This window comes from Miscanthus floridulus, chromosome 1 (genome assembly GCF_019320115.1).
Source record: "Miscanthus floridulus cultivar M001 chromosome 1, ASM1932011v1, whole genome shotgun sequence".
In the NCBI taxonomy this organism is placed as follows: domain Eukaryota; kingdom Viridiplantae; phylum Streptophyta; class Magnoliopsida; order Poales; family Poaceae; genus Miscanthus; species Miscanthus floridulus.
This window is the reverse complement of record NC_089580.1, coordinates 22,233,095-22,249,934: the sequence shown is the minus strand read 5'-3', so window position 1 is coordinate 22,249,934 and position 16,840 is coordinate 22,233,095. Positions and strand designations below refer to the sequence as shown.

General features: G+C 47.0%; 1 protein-coding gene across 1 annotated transcript; it reads left to right on the top strand.

Moving 5' to 3' along the window:
* Positions 1 to 1,079: 1,079 nt before the first annotated feature.
* Positions 1,080 to 3,411, top strand: LOC136475755 (uncharacterized). The gene is made up of 2 exons (XM_066473348.1): positions 1,080 to 1,346; positions 2,969 to 3,411. The coding sequence occupies exons 1-2, from the start codon at positions 1,192 to 1,194 to the stop codon at positions 3,048 to 3,050; spliced, it is 237 nt and encodes a 78-aa protein (XP_066329445.1). The 5' UTR covers positions 1,080 to 1,191; the 3' UTR covers positions 3,051 to 3,411.
* Positions 3,412 to 16,840: the final 13,429 nt, after the last annotated feature.

The window sequence follows — 16,840 nt, the reverse complement described above, 5'->3', positions numbered from 1 at the left end:
TGACCATACGTCCGTCACTATAGATGATGTGAGTTCTGTCTTAGATCGTAGTGGTTGTCGTATGCTTGTGTTAGTATCCACGTCCGAGGGCTGATGGCAGCGCCTACAACATTGTGAGACAAAGTCGACGCCTACAACACTGTTCGGGCTCTATCGGGTCGGAAAGGGCCTAAAGTGCCCGTCCCGTCGTATCCTGATAGTACCTTCCTGCAGACATGCAGGGCATGACCTTCGGTGCTGTGGTTGACACGAATGTCATGTCGTACCCTGTACTTGTCTTTATGAAGGAGCAGTGTACAGTCGTCGGGCGAGGCGGAGCTAGCCTTCAGACATCGGGCGAGGCGGAGCCTGCCCTCAAACATCGGGCGAGGTGGAGACAGGCCTCAGCTGTCGGCGAGGCAGAGCCTGCCCTTGGCCGTCGGGCGAGGCGGGGCCTGCCCTCAGCCGTCGGGCGAGGCGGAGTCTTAGCCCTTGTGGGTCGGGCGAGGCGGAACCATTCTTCCGTCGTTCGGGCAAGAAGTGTAGTAGCGTTCTTATTTGACCGGAAGTGTCAACGTTCGATGGTTATTAATTCCACCTTATTGGGTACCCAGTATTAGGTCCCCGACAATATTGATTTTCCATTATTAAAAAGAATCAAGTGCAAACTAAATTTCAGTAGAGCTACATTTTTTTTTGAGAAATGGGGTCACGTATATATAGGGAATAATGATTTTGCATTGTTCACTAATTGTTTCTTATTCTTATCAATACTGATTACAAAGCTGAAAATAACTAAATTTTATAATGAAAAAATTTATACACAAAATTTATTTTTTCACTATTTTTTCTGAAGATTTGGGGACCTTATAGCAATGGTTTTTATTTATTTCCACGGTGCATTTTGTTAGCTTATTTCCACGGCGAATGCACTCACTTTTTGGACAGGATATCTCCGAGAGCCCAAACAAGGCCTGGGCCAACGTGATCCCAGATTTCACTGCGTTGGTTAGCCAACATAATGGGCCTTGGGTTCAACAGCCCCATGAAGAAAATCGCAAGGCCACGCCGGCCCAATATCACAGTGAAGAGCACAATTCCTTCCGGGATCCCAGAAGATACGGCCTTCCACGGGTAGCAGCCGTCACGCACCGGTGTCAGCGCCGCCGGCGGCAGGAACACCCCTGATCTCGACGGCAGAGCGAGAGAGCGATGGCGCTGACCAACTTCATCGTTACGGTGGCCGTGGTCGGCGCGGGGGTGCTCCTCTTCACCACCGACATCCGCAGGTCTGGCGCCCTCTTCCGCCGCAACGCGCGCCAGCTCCGGCAGTGGCTCGAGGATGACACGGCCTCCGCCGCGTCCAAGTAAGTTGCTTGTGGTGCCGTGCGCCGGCCCCATCCCTCCTTCTTGCTTGGCGCTGTTCTTACCGTGTTATTTAGATGGGATGAGGGGTTAACTTGCTCCGGATTCTATGAACGGTCGAGATATCAATCGAGTTACTCAGATGGCAACAGTAGAGAGATAAAGAGCGATTTGAATTAATTCGTCCTGTTGGACGGTCAAAAATTTCGAATGGCTGTTCTGAGTGGTGGATTATAGTGTGATTGTTTCTCATTCGCTAGGCAATTATGCGAAGGTTATTTAAGTGGTGGATCATTGGAGAATCTGTTTGGTCTATTGGAAGCATATCACATCTCACTGTTGGGTTTTAGATGTATAACAGCTTAGGTCTTGTTTGGATACACATGTATTCATCTCAATTCACGTGTGTTGAAGTGGATTGGAGTGGAATTGAACTAAATTTCATTCCATTCCACTCCAACACATGTGGATTGAGGTGGATACACATGCATCCAAACAAGGCCTTAGAATTCTGATCTGTGCGTTTTAGCAAACATTGCACATCAGAAGATTTGATGTGGGGAGTCTTTTCGTAATCTGCAGAGTTTATTTGTTGTCCGATGCCAAAGATTTTTCCCTATCAAATTCATGGGATGATTTTTGCGATTTCATCATATTTGTGATTCTGCAGTATTCTAACAATACTAAGCTATTGGTCCTTCATTTGGTGAGACACGTTTTTGGCCACTTGCATCCAAATAGCGGTAGCCGTCCAGTTAAACAAGTAGCTTGAATTACACCACAGATATGATGGGTATTGGTTAGGTTTGGGCTTTGTTTGGCTCAATTCAGGATGGGCACAGCTTGGGCTAGCCAAGGCTTTGATCCACCCTTTGTTCCTGCCTTCCCGGACAAATCAACAAACGATATTATGTACATGTTGGCACTTACAGAAAAAAATACTTACTCATATTACAATTTTCTGAGAATATATAATTATGTAGAAGCTTCTGATTTCTTTATTTCTATTTTGGGACATTTCCAATATGCACCTGGAATACGTACATAACATTGCACTGAAATCTGAATACACCAACATGTGTGTATACAATATCAGTACACCACCCTCTGTCCCAAAATGTAGATCATTTTGGCTTTTCTAGGTACATAGCTTTTGCTATGCACCTAGAAATACGATATGTCTAGATATACATAATAAAAATTGTGTATCTAGAAAACCAAAACGACCTATAAATTAGAACGGAGGGAGTATTAACTAGTGCCACTGCAAGTATATATTGAATTCCAGCAATCTGTTTAACTTATACCTAGAGTTGTTTGAAATGAACTGAAATGAAATGAATACCTAGAGTCGTTTGAATCAGTCCGGAAAAGAAAAGACCAGCTATGTTATACTGGTGAAGTTGTATCTGAGTGAGTCTTATCCTACTGTTGTGTAGTTGTTGTGTGAGGTAGCTTTTGCATCAGAAACAATTGATATCTTTTGCAGTAGCATGGAGCAAATCTTCATTATGGTTTTTTCTTTTGACCTTAAACTGGTACTTCATGTTTTCTGCTGCTACTGAGTAAAAGGATGATTTCCACACTTTATTTACTTCCTAAGTTATATCAAATAACATTGCAGGTCTGCAAAAGAAGCAGCTCCAACTGCAAAGAAACTTGACTCAACGGTCCCCAAGGAGAAGCCAAAGGAAGATAGTCACTGATTGGAGTTGTTTATATGAATGGTATAACCCCTATTTAAAGTCGTTCAAGTTTTGTTTTCTACAATTACTGTGACTTGTAGCTCTTAAGTAGATGCACGGCAAAATTATGTTTTGGTTTGAGCAGAAGTATACTTATGTTTTGCTTGTAAGGATCTAAAGCTCTTAGCTAATCTACACGTGTCCTGGTAGCTTTGATATTTGGATGACTTACCCAGTAAGACAGATATATGAAATGCTTCTATGAAGCATTTTTACGATCTTCCTTTTTACTTTCAGCAGCCATATGGCTATTTGATTTATTTTAGTCAATCATTGTTAAGTCCAGATCTCGATATCACTGGTTAGTTATCGGAGAAACAAATATTCACTGTCAGCAATGCTTCAAAAGGTTTCTGTGTGAGCAAACCGTCGATGCTACTTTTCCTGTATGGCTGTATGCAAATATATATAATATATGGTGGATAGTTTAAACAGTATTTGGCCTTTGCCTATCAGAATATAGATGGATTAACTGAATAATTCTATTAAACACGGAACTCAAATTTTGTTGGTGTTATGCTGTGCCCACAAATTTTGCAACTCGCCCTGTTGCGCGATCAATTAAAACAGACCTTGAATGAAGGGAAGCAAGCTGTTGTGAAGTACTGCTACAACTCCATAGCGAAAGCTTGAAATTTGTTAGATCTGTACTGTTACACATTGCTGTTTACAGAAATATGATTGAGGGAAGTTACATGCCTATTTGGACATTTGGTGGTCTACCCAAAGTGGTATAGGTCCTGTGTGACACTGCTTGCCTAACATCTGTCCGAGTGGTTATTCTGAACAGGAGAGGAAATCGTCGTCCTTCTGCTCTGAATCTGATAGAGGTGACGCAACCTGCGACAGCTGTCGGGTGGACCGGCTGGACGGTCCGTCGATTGGTGGAGAGGTGAGCAGCGACTGTCGATTTGGTGGTTGCAACTCGCGAGTCAGGAGGCAGTACACCATCCATCCATCCCGGTGGTGTTGATGGGTGCTCCTCCAATGCTGTGCGAGAGGGACATGGAATCACTTGAGGTTGCATTAGCAAGTTTCAACATGGCGATAGCGCGCCTGACAAGTTGGTTGTTGGTTCAGTTAGGTTTGCAATCATCGCGCGATTGCGGCCCTTGCAAACCATCACGCGTCCGCGTCCAGGGCGAGGCGAGGACGAGCGGCGGGTGTACGAACGACGACGAGACAGACCCCAGGCTAGCAGGAGTGTCTGTGTATGGTTAGCACAGCGAATCTGAGGAGATCATGCCTTGTCGATTCAAGAGCCGGGCAGCGCGGAAATGGAAAGCCAGAGCCTGACCCTGCTCTGCTCACCGTCAGAGAGAGATCGTATCGACGCACAACGTCAGCGTCATCGTACACGGTGCACAGACCACGTGTCGATTCGAAGGACCGAGGACAGGTTAATTAACGTACGTACGGTACGCTCCCTCCAAAACCCACGTGTTTAGGCTATCTCTAACGGCACCCAAAATATAAGACGCATTCGTCTTTAGGTAACGCTAAAGACAAAAGGTTCAATACATATTTGGTATTTTCTCCAACAACAAGATCCAAAAGAAAATTATTTCTACAAATATATTTCCAGAAGAGAGGATGTCCATATTTGGGTTGTGTCTCTCAGGTAACTTAAAATAGGTCTCCTGTATAGATGCTCCGTTGGAAACTGATTTTGAGTCTCTGCTGTCTATTTTGGGTTTAAATGTTCATATGGATTCCTCCTTGGAGGCCGTCTTGGCGTGCGTGTTGAACCCCTTACCGACCCCTTAATGAACCCCAACAAAGCGCACGGCTCCATTTCCCTGTCGACAACCCACCGCATGCTCTGGAGCGTCGACCATCCATCCAATCCGTCATTGATTCGCTGTCCAGCGAGTGCGAGAGGAGGAGGCGAGAGGCCCGCCCGATCCGCCCCCTCGCGCGCTCCATCCATCTCCCGGCCGCATTGATGGAACAGCTCCCCTCTGCTGCTCCTGCTCGTCTCCTCTGGCAACAAATCTACTGGGCTACTGGCGCTCTCACGCACACATGTGTCCATGTCCGCGCGCGGCCCGCCCCGTCGCCGCGGCCGCGCCCATCGGCAGGCCGGCCGGGCACCCAACCACCATTTCCCGCATTTAACCGCCAAATCATGCCACGCCGTTCGGATCTCCCGACGGCGCACCGCCACCCTCGCCTCACTTCCTCTCCCGCGATCGCCAACGGACGGACGGACTGTACCAATTGATTGGGCTCTCCCACCGCGCGTATGCGCAACGTACCACGGGCCGGCCTGTAGCTAGCTGCTGCCGTGTTGCTTTCGACGTTTCCGCTGATACTCTTGCGGTCTCGCCTCACGGAGTCACACGGATCACGAGGAAACGGGAACAATTTGCGGGTGAAGGAAGAGGGAGAGCCATGCCAGCGGGCAATGGCTGCTTTAAAAAAAAAAAAAACAAATCCACAGTCGTGTCTCCAAATGTTGGCCCTGCTTATCCCATATTCGGCCCGTTCGACTTCTTTTTTCAGCTAAAACAATGTTTTTCTCTCACAACAATTCAGGCAGAACAGTATTTTTCAATTAGTTTCAGCCAAGTTTCAGACCAGCGAACGAGGCCGTTAGCTCGACGTGACTCAGGCCAGTCTCCAGTGAGAAGTGAGAAGTGAGAAGTTTAATAGCGTTGTTTTTTTAAGAATGCCACGTCAAATAGAATGCAATGAAACTTGAATGAAACAACCACTCCTAGTGTATAGTTTCATTTTATGGCTTCACAGATACTTAATTCCTCATTGCGAGTTGGTAACCGTGTCTGGAGAGTTTCATCCCCATGAAACTCATTTATTCTCCCTTTTCTTAAATATGGTGCCACATCATAAAAAATGCCTACGTGGCAGCTTATTAAACGTGGATGAAACTTCCACTGAGACTAGACTCATGGAGCTGAATAATTGGCATTCATGAGATATTTTATCTAATTATTATAAGACACGTGCCTTGGCACCCATAACCTAACAGTTCGTACGGCGATTAGGATCTCGCGCGTGGAGAGCTGATGATTACACAAGAGATTGATGCGATACTGACTTAATTAGTATTTGATGATGTCAAATGAGAAACACACACTATTATTTTTTAGAGTGATTCAAGGCCTACTCTCTAAGTGCGGCAATGTTCGGGTTAGGATTAGGGTTTCGGGGCTTATCTAAATCCGACGGGGTTAGAAGGATTGGTGGGGAGAAAGATGTCCCGCTAGTGTTGGCGGGTGCAGGATCGTCGCTGGTCGAGCAGTAGTAGAAGGCAGATGGGCGGGACAAGGGCGGGAGCACAACGAATATAGCCCGATGACCTTCGCCAGGTTAGCATAAAGGCAGTCGATAGAGTCAGTGGTTGGGTGGCACAAGAGTGGGGGCGTAATAGAGATAGCCCACCAACCTCAATCGGGTTAGCGTGGCGATGATCGGAGGCAACGATGAAGGCATTGGGGCGCTGCCGGAACTGGCTGAGAAGTGGTGTAGGGTCGAAATATTGGACTAGAGGGGAGTGAATAGTCCTTTCTAAAATTAAACGCGCCGGCTAACCGAGATAAATGCAGAAGTAAAACTATCGGTCTAGCCAAAACTACACCCCTCTATTTAAGTTCACAAGTACGTTATAAAGATCCTAATTAGGCAACAAAGGTGTCGGGCTAGCTAGAGCTCACCTAATCAATTCTATTAGCAAGGTCACACAAACCTATGCAACTAGTACTCAAGCAACCGGGAGAGCTCCTACACAATCTAGTAAGCAAAAGCACAAAGCTCCTAAGCTCACTAGCAATGCTCAATAACAAGGCTACTCAAGTCAATTTAGAGAGCGCAAATTACTTAGCTACATAAACTAATCAATGCAACTAACAAGACTACTCAACCCAAATTAGTCATGCAAGGAAGCTACTTCTATGCTACACAAGCAAGAAAGTAACTAGCAAGCTACACAAGCTGACTAATTATGAGAGCAACTACACAAGCACAATATATGAAATAAAATACAAGCTTGTGTAAAGGGGAATGCAAACCAACGGGGAGACAAGGATGACACGGTGATTTTTATCCTGAGGTTCACTTGGTTGCCACCAAGCTAGTCCTCGTTATGTCGACCGTTCACTTTGTGGTTCGGCGGCTAATTGGCACCACACTAAACCCACACGTTGGGCGCCGTAAGAACCCACGGACCAAGTGAGGGTAGCTCAATAACACGCTCAACTAGAGTTGCTCTTCGTAGCTCACAATCACTTTTCTAGAGCACCACACAATCTTTTTTGTGTGCTTCGACGGAGACCACCACCAAGCCGTCTAGGAGGTGGCAACCTCGAAGTACATAGTGAATCACTTGCTAAAACATGTCATGAGCATCATACTTAAGTGATATTGCATGTGTTGTGATAAAACAGGTAAAGCATTGTAACTTAAACGAGTCGTAAAGACGTAAAACAAAAGGTTAATTCATGATTTATAAAGTTAGTAAGTAGAGATGTTAACTAATTTTTATTGAACAAAAACGCTATAAAACATATATGTGACACCTTAATAAAGTTTGAAATGTGAGATTTGTAGATGACAATGAAATACTTGGTGTTGAGAGATAATGTTGTTAAGTATTATATTCAATAGCATAAAAGTGCAACTAGAAATAGAAATCCATTTAACACTGAGAAAATTTCATGAACTTTTGGAAGGTTAGGCATTGTGATGTTTAGCAATTTTTGTAGAGAAATTGGGTTAAGGAGTAGGGTAGTGTTATGGCTTGTTTTAGTAGCCTAATATACCCTCTAAGGTATAGCAAAAGTGGTTCGGGGATTGGATCAACAGTTTAGACGTTTTGAACGCTTTAAAATCCATGCATAATATGAACTCGGGTCGTCTTCACATGTTGGGCGCGGTCACCAGGCCATCCAAACCCGACGTTGCGACATCGGTGCGCTGGGCGCATGCGCACGTGGCCACGATGGCCAGCTGCTGCTGCCATAGCCTGGCTGCGGTGGTCACGCCTCTAGCCACCAACCGCAAGCCGCCGTGCCCTCCGCTCACTTATGCCTGGCCGTCATGCAGCCATGCCGCAATGCTGCCGCTGCTGTTCCCACCGCCCTCCTCGGGTCCCACTGCCTTGTTGCCGTCCCGCTCGTGATGCTACAGCAGCACATGGTCGAGCCTATAACCACATCAACGCACACGTTCTACAGTGGTGCCATGTTGTCTAGTAGCACCCCTATGACACCCACACACGTGTGTGTCCTCGCAAGCGACCAGCCGCTCCTCGAGGCGACATAGAGTTTCCACGCGTTGCTGGGCTCGCTCTACGCCACATGTGCATCTGGTTACCATCTCACCCTTGTAATCTTCCATTCAATGGAAACTGTCGATGCCGAGCCATCATCACCAATGAAGGCGGGCAGACAAGGCTGCATCGCATCGAAGCTGATCCTACAGCGCCCGGTCGATCTCTATACAATTACTTGTGCCAGATGTCAATTAAGGAACCTAGCTACGCGCCAAGTCCACGTACGGTCCTAACCGAGCCCTATCAAGCTCCAATTTTGGAGTTTTCCCTCCACTGTGCCATTAAGGTTGGGCTCGGTCGTGGACGAGGGCAATCACCCACCGCACCACACCACGACAATCCACCTGCCTCATGAGCTTTGCCTCTACCTCCACTTCACCCTGCGCACCTCGCTTGCACCTCTACCGCCTTGTTGTAGCTACTGATGTGGCTGCGCCATCTCGGAGCGCCTCCGCACCCCTCTGGTCACACGCGGCCAGCCCTTATCCGCTGACCGTTTCCTCAACCATCACCACAGCCATGACCTGGGTAAGTTGGGGTTGCTCACGCGCTAGCCAATAGCTATGCAGTGGTCTAGGATGGATGGTACGGCCACGCCACCGTCACACGTGACCGCTCACCGTGGACACCGCCCTCGCAAGCTCCGCTGCTCCTGTAACTTCATCTAGTGTAGGCGCTAGTACCGTAGATGTAGGTCGGTCCACTAACGAGGCCACTGCGTGCCTTAGTTGGTCGGCCATTGCCATGCTCGCCGTGCTGGCGCGCGTAGGGGTGCCTAAGGACTTGGTCGTGGTAAAATATGATAGTTGTGAGGTCCTTTTTTGCATAGCTTCTCTCTTGGGGAATAGTGCTGCAGACCCTAGGTTGATTTGTCTGTAGTGTAGGGGTGTTTTTGCAAAGTTGGCAGCACGCACGTGAGGGTCACCCCGTCGTGGGCCGTCTCATGGTGGGCCACGTCCGCGCGGTTTGCGTGGTGGTGGGCCGAGAATGAGAGTTCATTTTTCTTTTTCTTAAGGAATCAGAAATAGTTTTAGATTTTACATTCTGGGCTGAATTTTAAAAATTAATATCAATTCACATAGGTTTCCAATAATTGTGAAATATATTTTGTTGGGTTCCTAAAAATATTGTCTATATGATGGTATGAGTAGATGATGCAGGTCTTAGTTGATGCTAAGGCTTATTAAATCATTTGCAAGTGTTTAGTATTATTTAGATTAGTATTTGTAGGAATTTTTGTGTCAAATTGGTAATAGCTTTGACCATAAAAATTTTAAAGTAGATTCATTGTATTATTATGTGCTCGCTGTAATTTTTGTAGCCTTAGAATAGGTTGAGAAATATGGTAGCTAAGTACTCCATGTTTTAGTATATAGTAAATCGTTAATAAGAGTAAGAATATATTTTAGTTGTTAAGTAGCACTTGTTAGGTGAAACCCTGCTGGTTTGATGGGAATGATGATTAGCTCAGTATCTTAGTCATTAGAGTTAGCTTAGCGGCATGGTAGGTGTATTCTTATTTTAAGAGTTGCTGTTGCTTTAATACTGAGAGTTGCACCGTCATTGCATGCATGTAGAGAACGAGTTGTTGGAGTTTGTGACCATGGGTGAGCACGAGTACAAGGAGGTGATCGAGGAGTATGAGGAGATCTTCGTACCAGAGGAAGCCTCAAAGCCACCGGCGACTGACATAGCTAACAACCCGCCTGTCCAAGGCAAGCCCCGGTGCATAACCCTTATTTTGAATGATCACTATATATATATATATATATATATATATATATATATATATATATATATATATATATATATATATATATATATGATGTGTATTTACGTTATAGGATTTATATTCAAACTACATGCATATATAAACCTACCCATGAGTCCTACTAGCTTAGGTCGGGTAGCTGCTATGGTTAGGTTTTTTGGTAGCGTGAGTAACCTATCGTTAATCACAATAGGTGATTATTATTATTACTCTCATGATAAAATGGTGAAAGGAAATGGATACCGGGTAGGGATATGGTACGGTTATTGGTGGGTGTAATGGGTTGCGTCCCATGGCCAACGGGGCATAGCTTGGTTACATTGTTTTTCATGTCCGTGTCGATTAAGGATCGGCCGTTGCATTAGATTCTAGTCAGGTCACAGACTTATTATCCTGAACACATACTTGAGTATGGGAGCGGGAAGGCTCGTTGCTCTCTTGTCGTGGGTTCCAGCTCTTTCTAGACCGACTGATTGGAGGTGGGGATGGTGGAGGTCTAAGCACCACACTGAGTCTAGGACTCAGGAGTGGGGGTTTGGAGTCCAAGTTTGGACGGGGACCTAGACCCCTTGATAGGAGAGTGGTGGGTTGGTCTTGCTTATGCCTGGGGTACAAGCGGTGTGTATGTTTTAGGGTACCTAGCTAGAATACATTGGTTCATGAATCACCGTGTGATACGGTACGACTTGTCTATGATCTAGCACCGTAGTAAGAACTGGAAGATGAAAGGGAATGAATGGGTCTAATTGCTCAACTTTTGCTTGAAAGTAGAATAGGTGCTTACATAGAATGGTTAGCTAATGAACTAATCATGACTGCTAATAAAATACATACATAAGGATTCACTACTAGTAATGCTTTTTGCAAAAAAGAAACCCAGCAAACCATAAAGCTTATCATATCCTTTGGAGTCAGGAAATTATTCCCACTAGTCGGGTAAGTCTTGTGAGTACATTGTGTACTCAGGGTTTATTTATCCTATTGCGGGTGCAGCTTGAGGAGTAGCTGTTGTGTGGAGGATTCTTCTGGTGGGCACAGCAGGATCCTTGTATCTTATCGATAGATGTTTATTTTAATTCCGCTGTTTAAATTGCGCACTCTAAATTTGGTATTGTAATAATGTATTTCTGAGAACTCTTGTTGTATGAAATGGACTAAGTATTGTAAACTCGTTCTCATTATTGGATCCTAGAGGAAAAGCATGGATTGTTTGAGTTCTCCCTTGGGGTGTGGTCGACGGAACCGTTCGGTGTAGCTAACTTTTGGGGTGCTTAGTGTCTAGTGGAAGACGAGTGCCTCCGAAAGCATGCTATTTCGAGTGGTTCTGCAACACAATTTTGCCAGCCTCAGGAGAAATGGGGTGGTGGCACCGGACACACCCTAGTGGAGCGCCGCCGTGCCAGGGGCGGTGTACACCGGTCAGGGCGGTGCCACCCCCTTCTCTGCTACTCAAAACTAAGGCCAGGTGGGCACCGCCCTAGGGGTGGCGGTGCCACCGGACAGGTAGGGGCGGTGCCCCCAGGGAAGCACCTCGAGCCCGATTTTGCCAACTTTCATGTTGACCAGATGCTCTGGTCAGTTCTCCTCAAACTCCAGTGTTTAAGTTGTGACCAGACGCTGGACAGCGTCCAGTCAGCACTGACTGGACGCATCCGATCATGATTTTCCCTCTCTGGAACCTTACTGGAGTCGACCGGACGTTGGGTCACCTCTCAGCATCCGATCATGCCAAACGATTTCACCTTGATCAAATGAACTGACCGGACTCTGCGCCAGTGTCCGTTCACTCCGAAACCAGCGTTCGGTCAGCATTTGACCCTCCATTCACTTCCAACTCTCGATCATACGTGAATGAAGTTTGCTCCAATAGATCTAAGGGCTTTTTAGGAGCTACCTAGTGCTAGATTTAGCAAGTGTGCACCACACCTAACCCACTAGACTCACCTAGGTCAAGCTACCCATCCATACCCCCCTTAATAGTATGGCCAAAGGAAAAACAAAGTCCTAAACTACTTTAAGTGTCTCCTCAACACCAAACAATACTTAGAACTAGTCCATCCTTAACCTTGTCGTCCATCCTTTGAAAATTGAAACGATTTCCATCGTAGGGGCATGACCACCATGATAGCCCAAATGATCTCTATTACTGTGACCTAACTTAATTGCCTCTACAAAACACACGTTAGTCACAGTAATCACGTATTGTCATTAATCACTGAAACCAACTAGGGGCCTAGATGCTTTCAATCTCCCCCTTTTTGGTGATTGATGACAATACCACCTCAAGTATGTGAAAGAGTTGAGGTTTTTAACATACTTGGATCATATAAGCTTTTGTCAATAAGAACGAAAGAGTTAGGCAAGCTTATATGACCCAAGCCAACATAATGTACTCCAAAGGTATGAAATAAGCATGAGTACAAGTAATAAAGCGCATTTGCATCAGAGTTAAACGCAGAAGCAAAGCAAATGAGCATAACACAAGAGATATGACATATAAATAATTCAAAGTAGAGAGCACACATGTCACATATCACGTAAATATCACGATCACATTGATATCACGATTACGATCACACTTAAGTGGTTCAATGCATAATAGTATAATGTATAACACATAAAACTCCAAATATAATAGATAAGCTATAAGCTAATAGATAGAATCCCCCTAAAAGTATCGCTCCCCCTAAGACTAACATACTCGATCCCTCTCCCCCTTTGGCGTCAAACACCAAAACCTAAGGGTCGGTCGGCGGGGCTGCAGCGGACGAGTCAGGCGCTGAGGTGCGAGGAACGAGCTAGAACTGTGTGCCATCATCATCTGATCCTAAGCTCTAAGCAGTCTGACCCTCTATAGCTAGCAGCGATGCTGAAGCGGTCTGGGTCGGATCAGGGATAGATGCATCCTGAGACTCTGCAGGCATGACTGTAGCAGGTAGCTCTGATGATGCAACTAAAGAAGGGAGCGTCTCTGTAGTCCCGATAATAGGTGCAACTATGGAATGACCTAGGACATGTAGCTCTGGCGGAGTCAGCTGCCCTATCAACTTACTGAATAAAGCACCAAGGCTCCTGGAAACTAGGGTGAGCACTGACAAACTCTGAGGCGGAGTAAAGCCTGTATGAAGCGGAGTGAATTGCGGGGTTGGTACTGGCGAAGCAAACCACTAGGACACCTGTTCTGCAGGTGAAGGAAATTGTGGCACTGGCGGTCCCTGACTCTGAAGCCCACTGGGCTATAAAGCTGGAGTCATAGAAGTGGTGGCAGGCTGACCAAGCTGGGGTGAAGGCTGTGGCGGTGGAGCCCCAATAGCTATCACAACATGCTGCATAAACCCAAGTAGCTGCTGCTGCACGAGAAGCTACTATTGATGCATGGCCTATTGCCGCTGCTGTATACCCTGCTACTGCTACTGAATCACCAGCTGCTGTCGCTAGAACTCATCCTACTGAGTCTGAAACTATGCAAATGTAGCAGCGGTCTCCTGTGCATGGCGAGCCTGACTTTGAAGCCCACTGGGCTATAAAGCTAGAGTCATAGAAGTGGTAGTAGGCTGACCAAGCTAGGGTAAAGGCTGTGGTGGTGGAGCCCCAATAGCTGTCACAACATGCTGTATAAACCCAAGTAGCTGCTGCTGCATGAGAAGCTACTACTTATGCATGGCCTGCCGCTGCTGCTATATAGCCTGCTACTGCTGCTGGATCGCCAGCTGTTGTCGTTGGAACTCATCCTGCCAAGTCTGAAACTATGCAAATGTAGCAGCGGCCTCCTGAGCATGGCGAGCCTGGTCCTGCCTCATCTGCTCAAGTATGGCAAGTAGAGCGGGGTCTGTCTGTGGTGCAGGTGGAGCTGAACTGGAGCTACCGGCCTCATGGTCATGTCATCGTGGAGGCATCTAAGGGATATCACGGTAGTCATCATCTAAGTTGTCACTGGGGTCGCTCTCGACCATCCCCTCCTACTGAGCATCAAGTTGTTCCTCCTCTGTAGCTGTTATACCCCTGATGGTCTCATCCTACTAGGCTGTAGTCTCTAGCATGTCTGGACAACAGCACGACTAGCTAGGAGTCCTTACTGCACTATAGCGGATCATCTGAGTCATGTTGTATGTAGGGAACTCTATAGTAGCACCACTATACTCTGTCAGCATCTCAAGTGGCCTCACAGTAACTGCCCTGTGAATCAAGAAAGTAATCCAGTGAGCATATGGCAGTTGCTTGTGACCCCTGAACCCCTCTATAATAGTATCCTCCATCTCTGATAGAAGAAGATCCCAAATGTCAAACACAGTCTCCTACATCATAGACTTCAGTAGCCATAGCTGCATGTGAGTCAAGCCCTCGTGATACCCCATCCTCAGAAGTAGTGTCCTCCTCATAATAGCATCAAGCACTCTAGCAGTAGGAGTGAGATCACTGGGTGTCCTGCTCGACCCCTCGCCGAAAGGCTCTATGAAGCAATGACGGACTAGATCTGTAGGGGCCACCATACTGCCATGAGGGCATCTGGGAGGCGCTATCTGTCCATTTCAAACCTCATGAAGCCAGACTGGCTGCTCCTAAAGCCTGAGAATCTCTCTGACCCTTGAGCTCATCAGCCTATAATCTCTGCCTCTGAAAGCAAAGTGAATGAATCTATGTTGCGAGTCAATATAGAGTGTAGCATAGAACTGACGGACTCAAGATGGAACATATAAGCCTATCCGTCCAAGTAAATCTGTCAGCCCTGGTAGGTAAGCTAGGTAAGGGCGAATATGCTCTCCAGCTGTTGCTACAATGGACTCAATGTTGCACACCCTCTGAGATCTAAATACTGCCCCACTGTTAAGATATGCATTATAAAAATAATCCTGCAGTGGTGTGTAGAAGCCCTCTAAAGCTCGGTCATCCCTCATCGACAGGAACCACTGCTCAAAGTCCACAAATCTGAGCTGCTGCACCTATTTGGCCATGGTGGCCCTCAAATCTAGATGAGTCACTGGAGGTGGACCCTGTGGTCTAGGCGGTGGATGAGAACCCCTCTGATGTGTCTCTGCCCTCGGTGTGACTGGAGCATGGGTACGACCAAAGCGGCAAAGCTGTGGCTGAGGTGCCTGCTCTATCTCCTCGGCCTACTCTCCCTCCTAGGTCTGCTCTGCTGGCTGTGGCTGCTGCTGTGACTCCCCCTAAGGCTGACTCTCATCAATAACCACACACCGTCCTCCAACCATGACAGTCCCCGCTGGACCACCATGATGGCGCTCAACCTACTCAAGTGCAGCCCTCATAGATGGAGAAAGCTGATCTGCAATAACAACACCACTCCTAGCACCTCCTCTCTCTGCGCCCTCTGCGGCCTCTGCAACTGCAGCAGCTCTTGCTGTATCTGCATCAGGATACTTGCATTTCTTGGTCGCTAGTTTCTTCGTCACCTTGCCTTTTGCATCTATAGGCTGGCAAGATAGGGGCCTTGGATCCTCATCACCGGGACCTCCTCCAACATTCTTGACATGAGCCATCTGATGGATCTGAAAAGAATAATTGCCGCTGACAAAGATCAACTACCAACTATCACTTCCAAGGCTTGGCCTCATTCCGTACTCGCGAGCTTGGCCCCGAGTTGACTGTCAACAGCCACTTAGACCTCAAAAACACCGACTCGCTGCACGTTAGAATAGATCGGATTTATAAATAATTACAACATGTATAGAGATACGAAACCCTAAGAAGCAAGCAATAGATACGAAATTGGAAATGAGGGCTTGCTACCTGACGAACTGTCGAATCGATGAGAAGAGGAATGAATTGGGGAACCACCAGATCGGCTAGGGTTGGGATTTCGGCGAGGCAGTGAGCACTAGATCGGCAAAGTAGGCGCAAGAGAAGGCTCTGGTGGCGCTATTGAGCTATGAGTGACTGGTGCTATGGCACAGCTCCAGTGAAGGCACGACAACGGCGCTGAAGCAGAGCACGGGCACGGCGGCGGTGCTGGTGCAGGACACGGCGGTGGCGCTAGCGTGGCTGTGCGTGGGCACGGCGGCGAGGGCGTGGGAGCAGGGTGGCATGGCTCAAGAGCTGGGCGGCATGGTGAGGGAGCTGGGTAGCATGGCGAGCTTGCTGAAGATTAGGCAAAATGGCATGGTGGATTGGGTTATAAGAAGTCCTCGATGAGACAGAAAAGGAAACGAAGAAAAAGTCCTGAACCCGCAAAATTTCAACTGACCGGACGCTCCGGTGGCAACGACCGAATGCTGCCACCCAGAGTCCGGTCGATTCCAGAGAGGTCCAAAACCCCTGGAATCGCGACCGGACGTGTCCGATCACCATTAACCGGACGCAGCCAGAGTCCAGTGCAACCGGTCTCCTTCATCTTCAATCGACTGGACGCTAAACCACCATCTGACCAGTTGTTGAACAGCAGAGTCCGGTGACTCCATCGCAGTAGGTTCACCTCGTGTGAATTGACCGGGCGCTGGACATCAGAGTCCGGTGCAGCGTTCGGTCACTCTTTTTCCAGCAAATCTTCAAAGTTCTTCGTGCTGCCTGTTCCCAATCAAGTCCCAACTTCAATGAGATCCAAATAAACACCAATTAGGACTGATGTGAGTGGCCTCTCTCAAACCCTCAAAATTTTCAAAATATTTTTCCTTAGGCTATAATTCTTTTTAAGAAAATAGGCAACAAGAGGGCAATTGAAGATAAAAGATA

Bases quoted from the DNA above. Each gene is read 5' to 3' on its own strand.
- LOC136475755 (XM_066473348.1), top strand. From the start codon at position 1,192: ATGGCGCTGACCAACTTCATCGTTACGGTGGCCGTGGTCGGCGCGGGG. The intron at 1,347-2,968 runs GTAAGTTGCTTG...ATAACATTGCAG, and splicing joins ACGGCCTCCGCCGCGTCCAA to GTCTGCAAAAGAAGCAGCTC.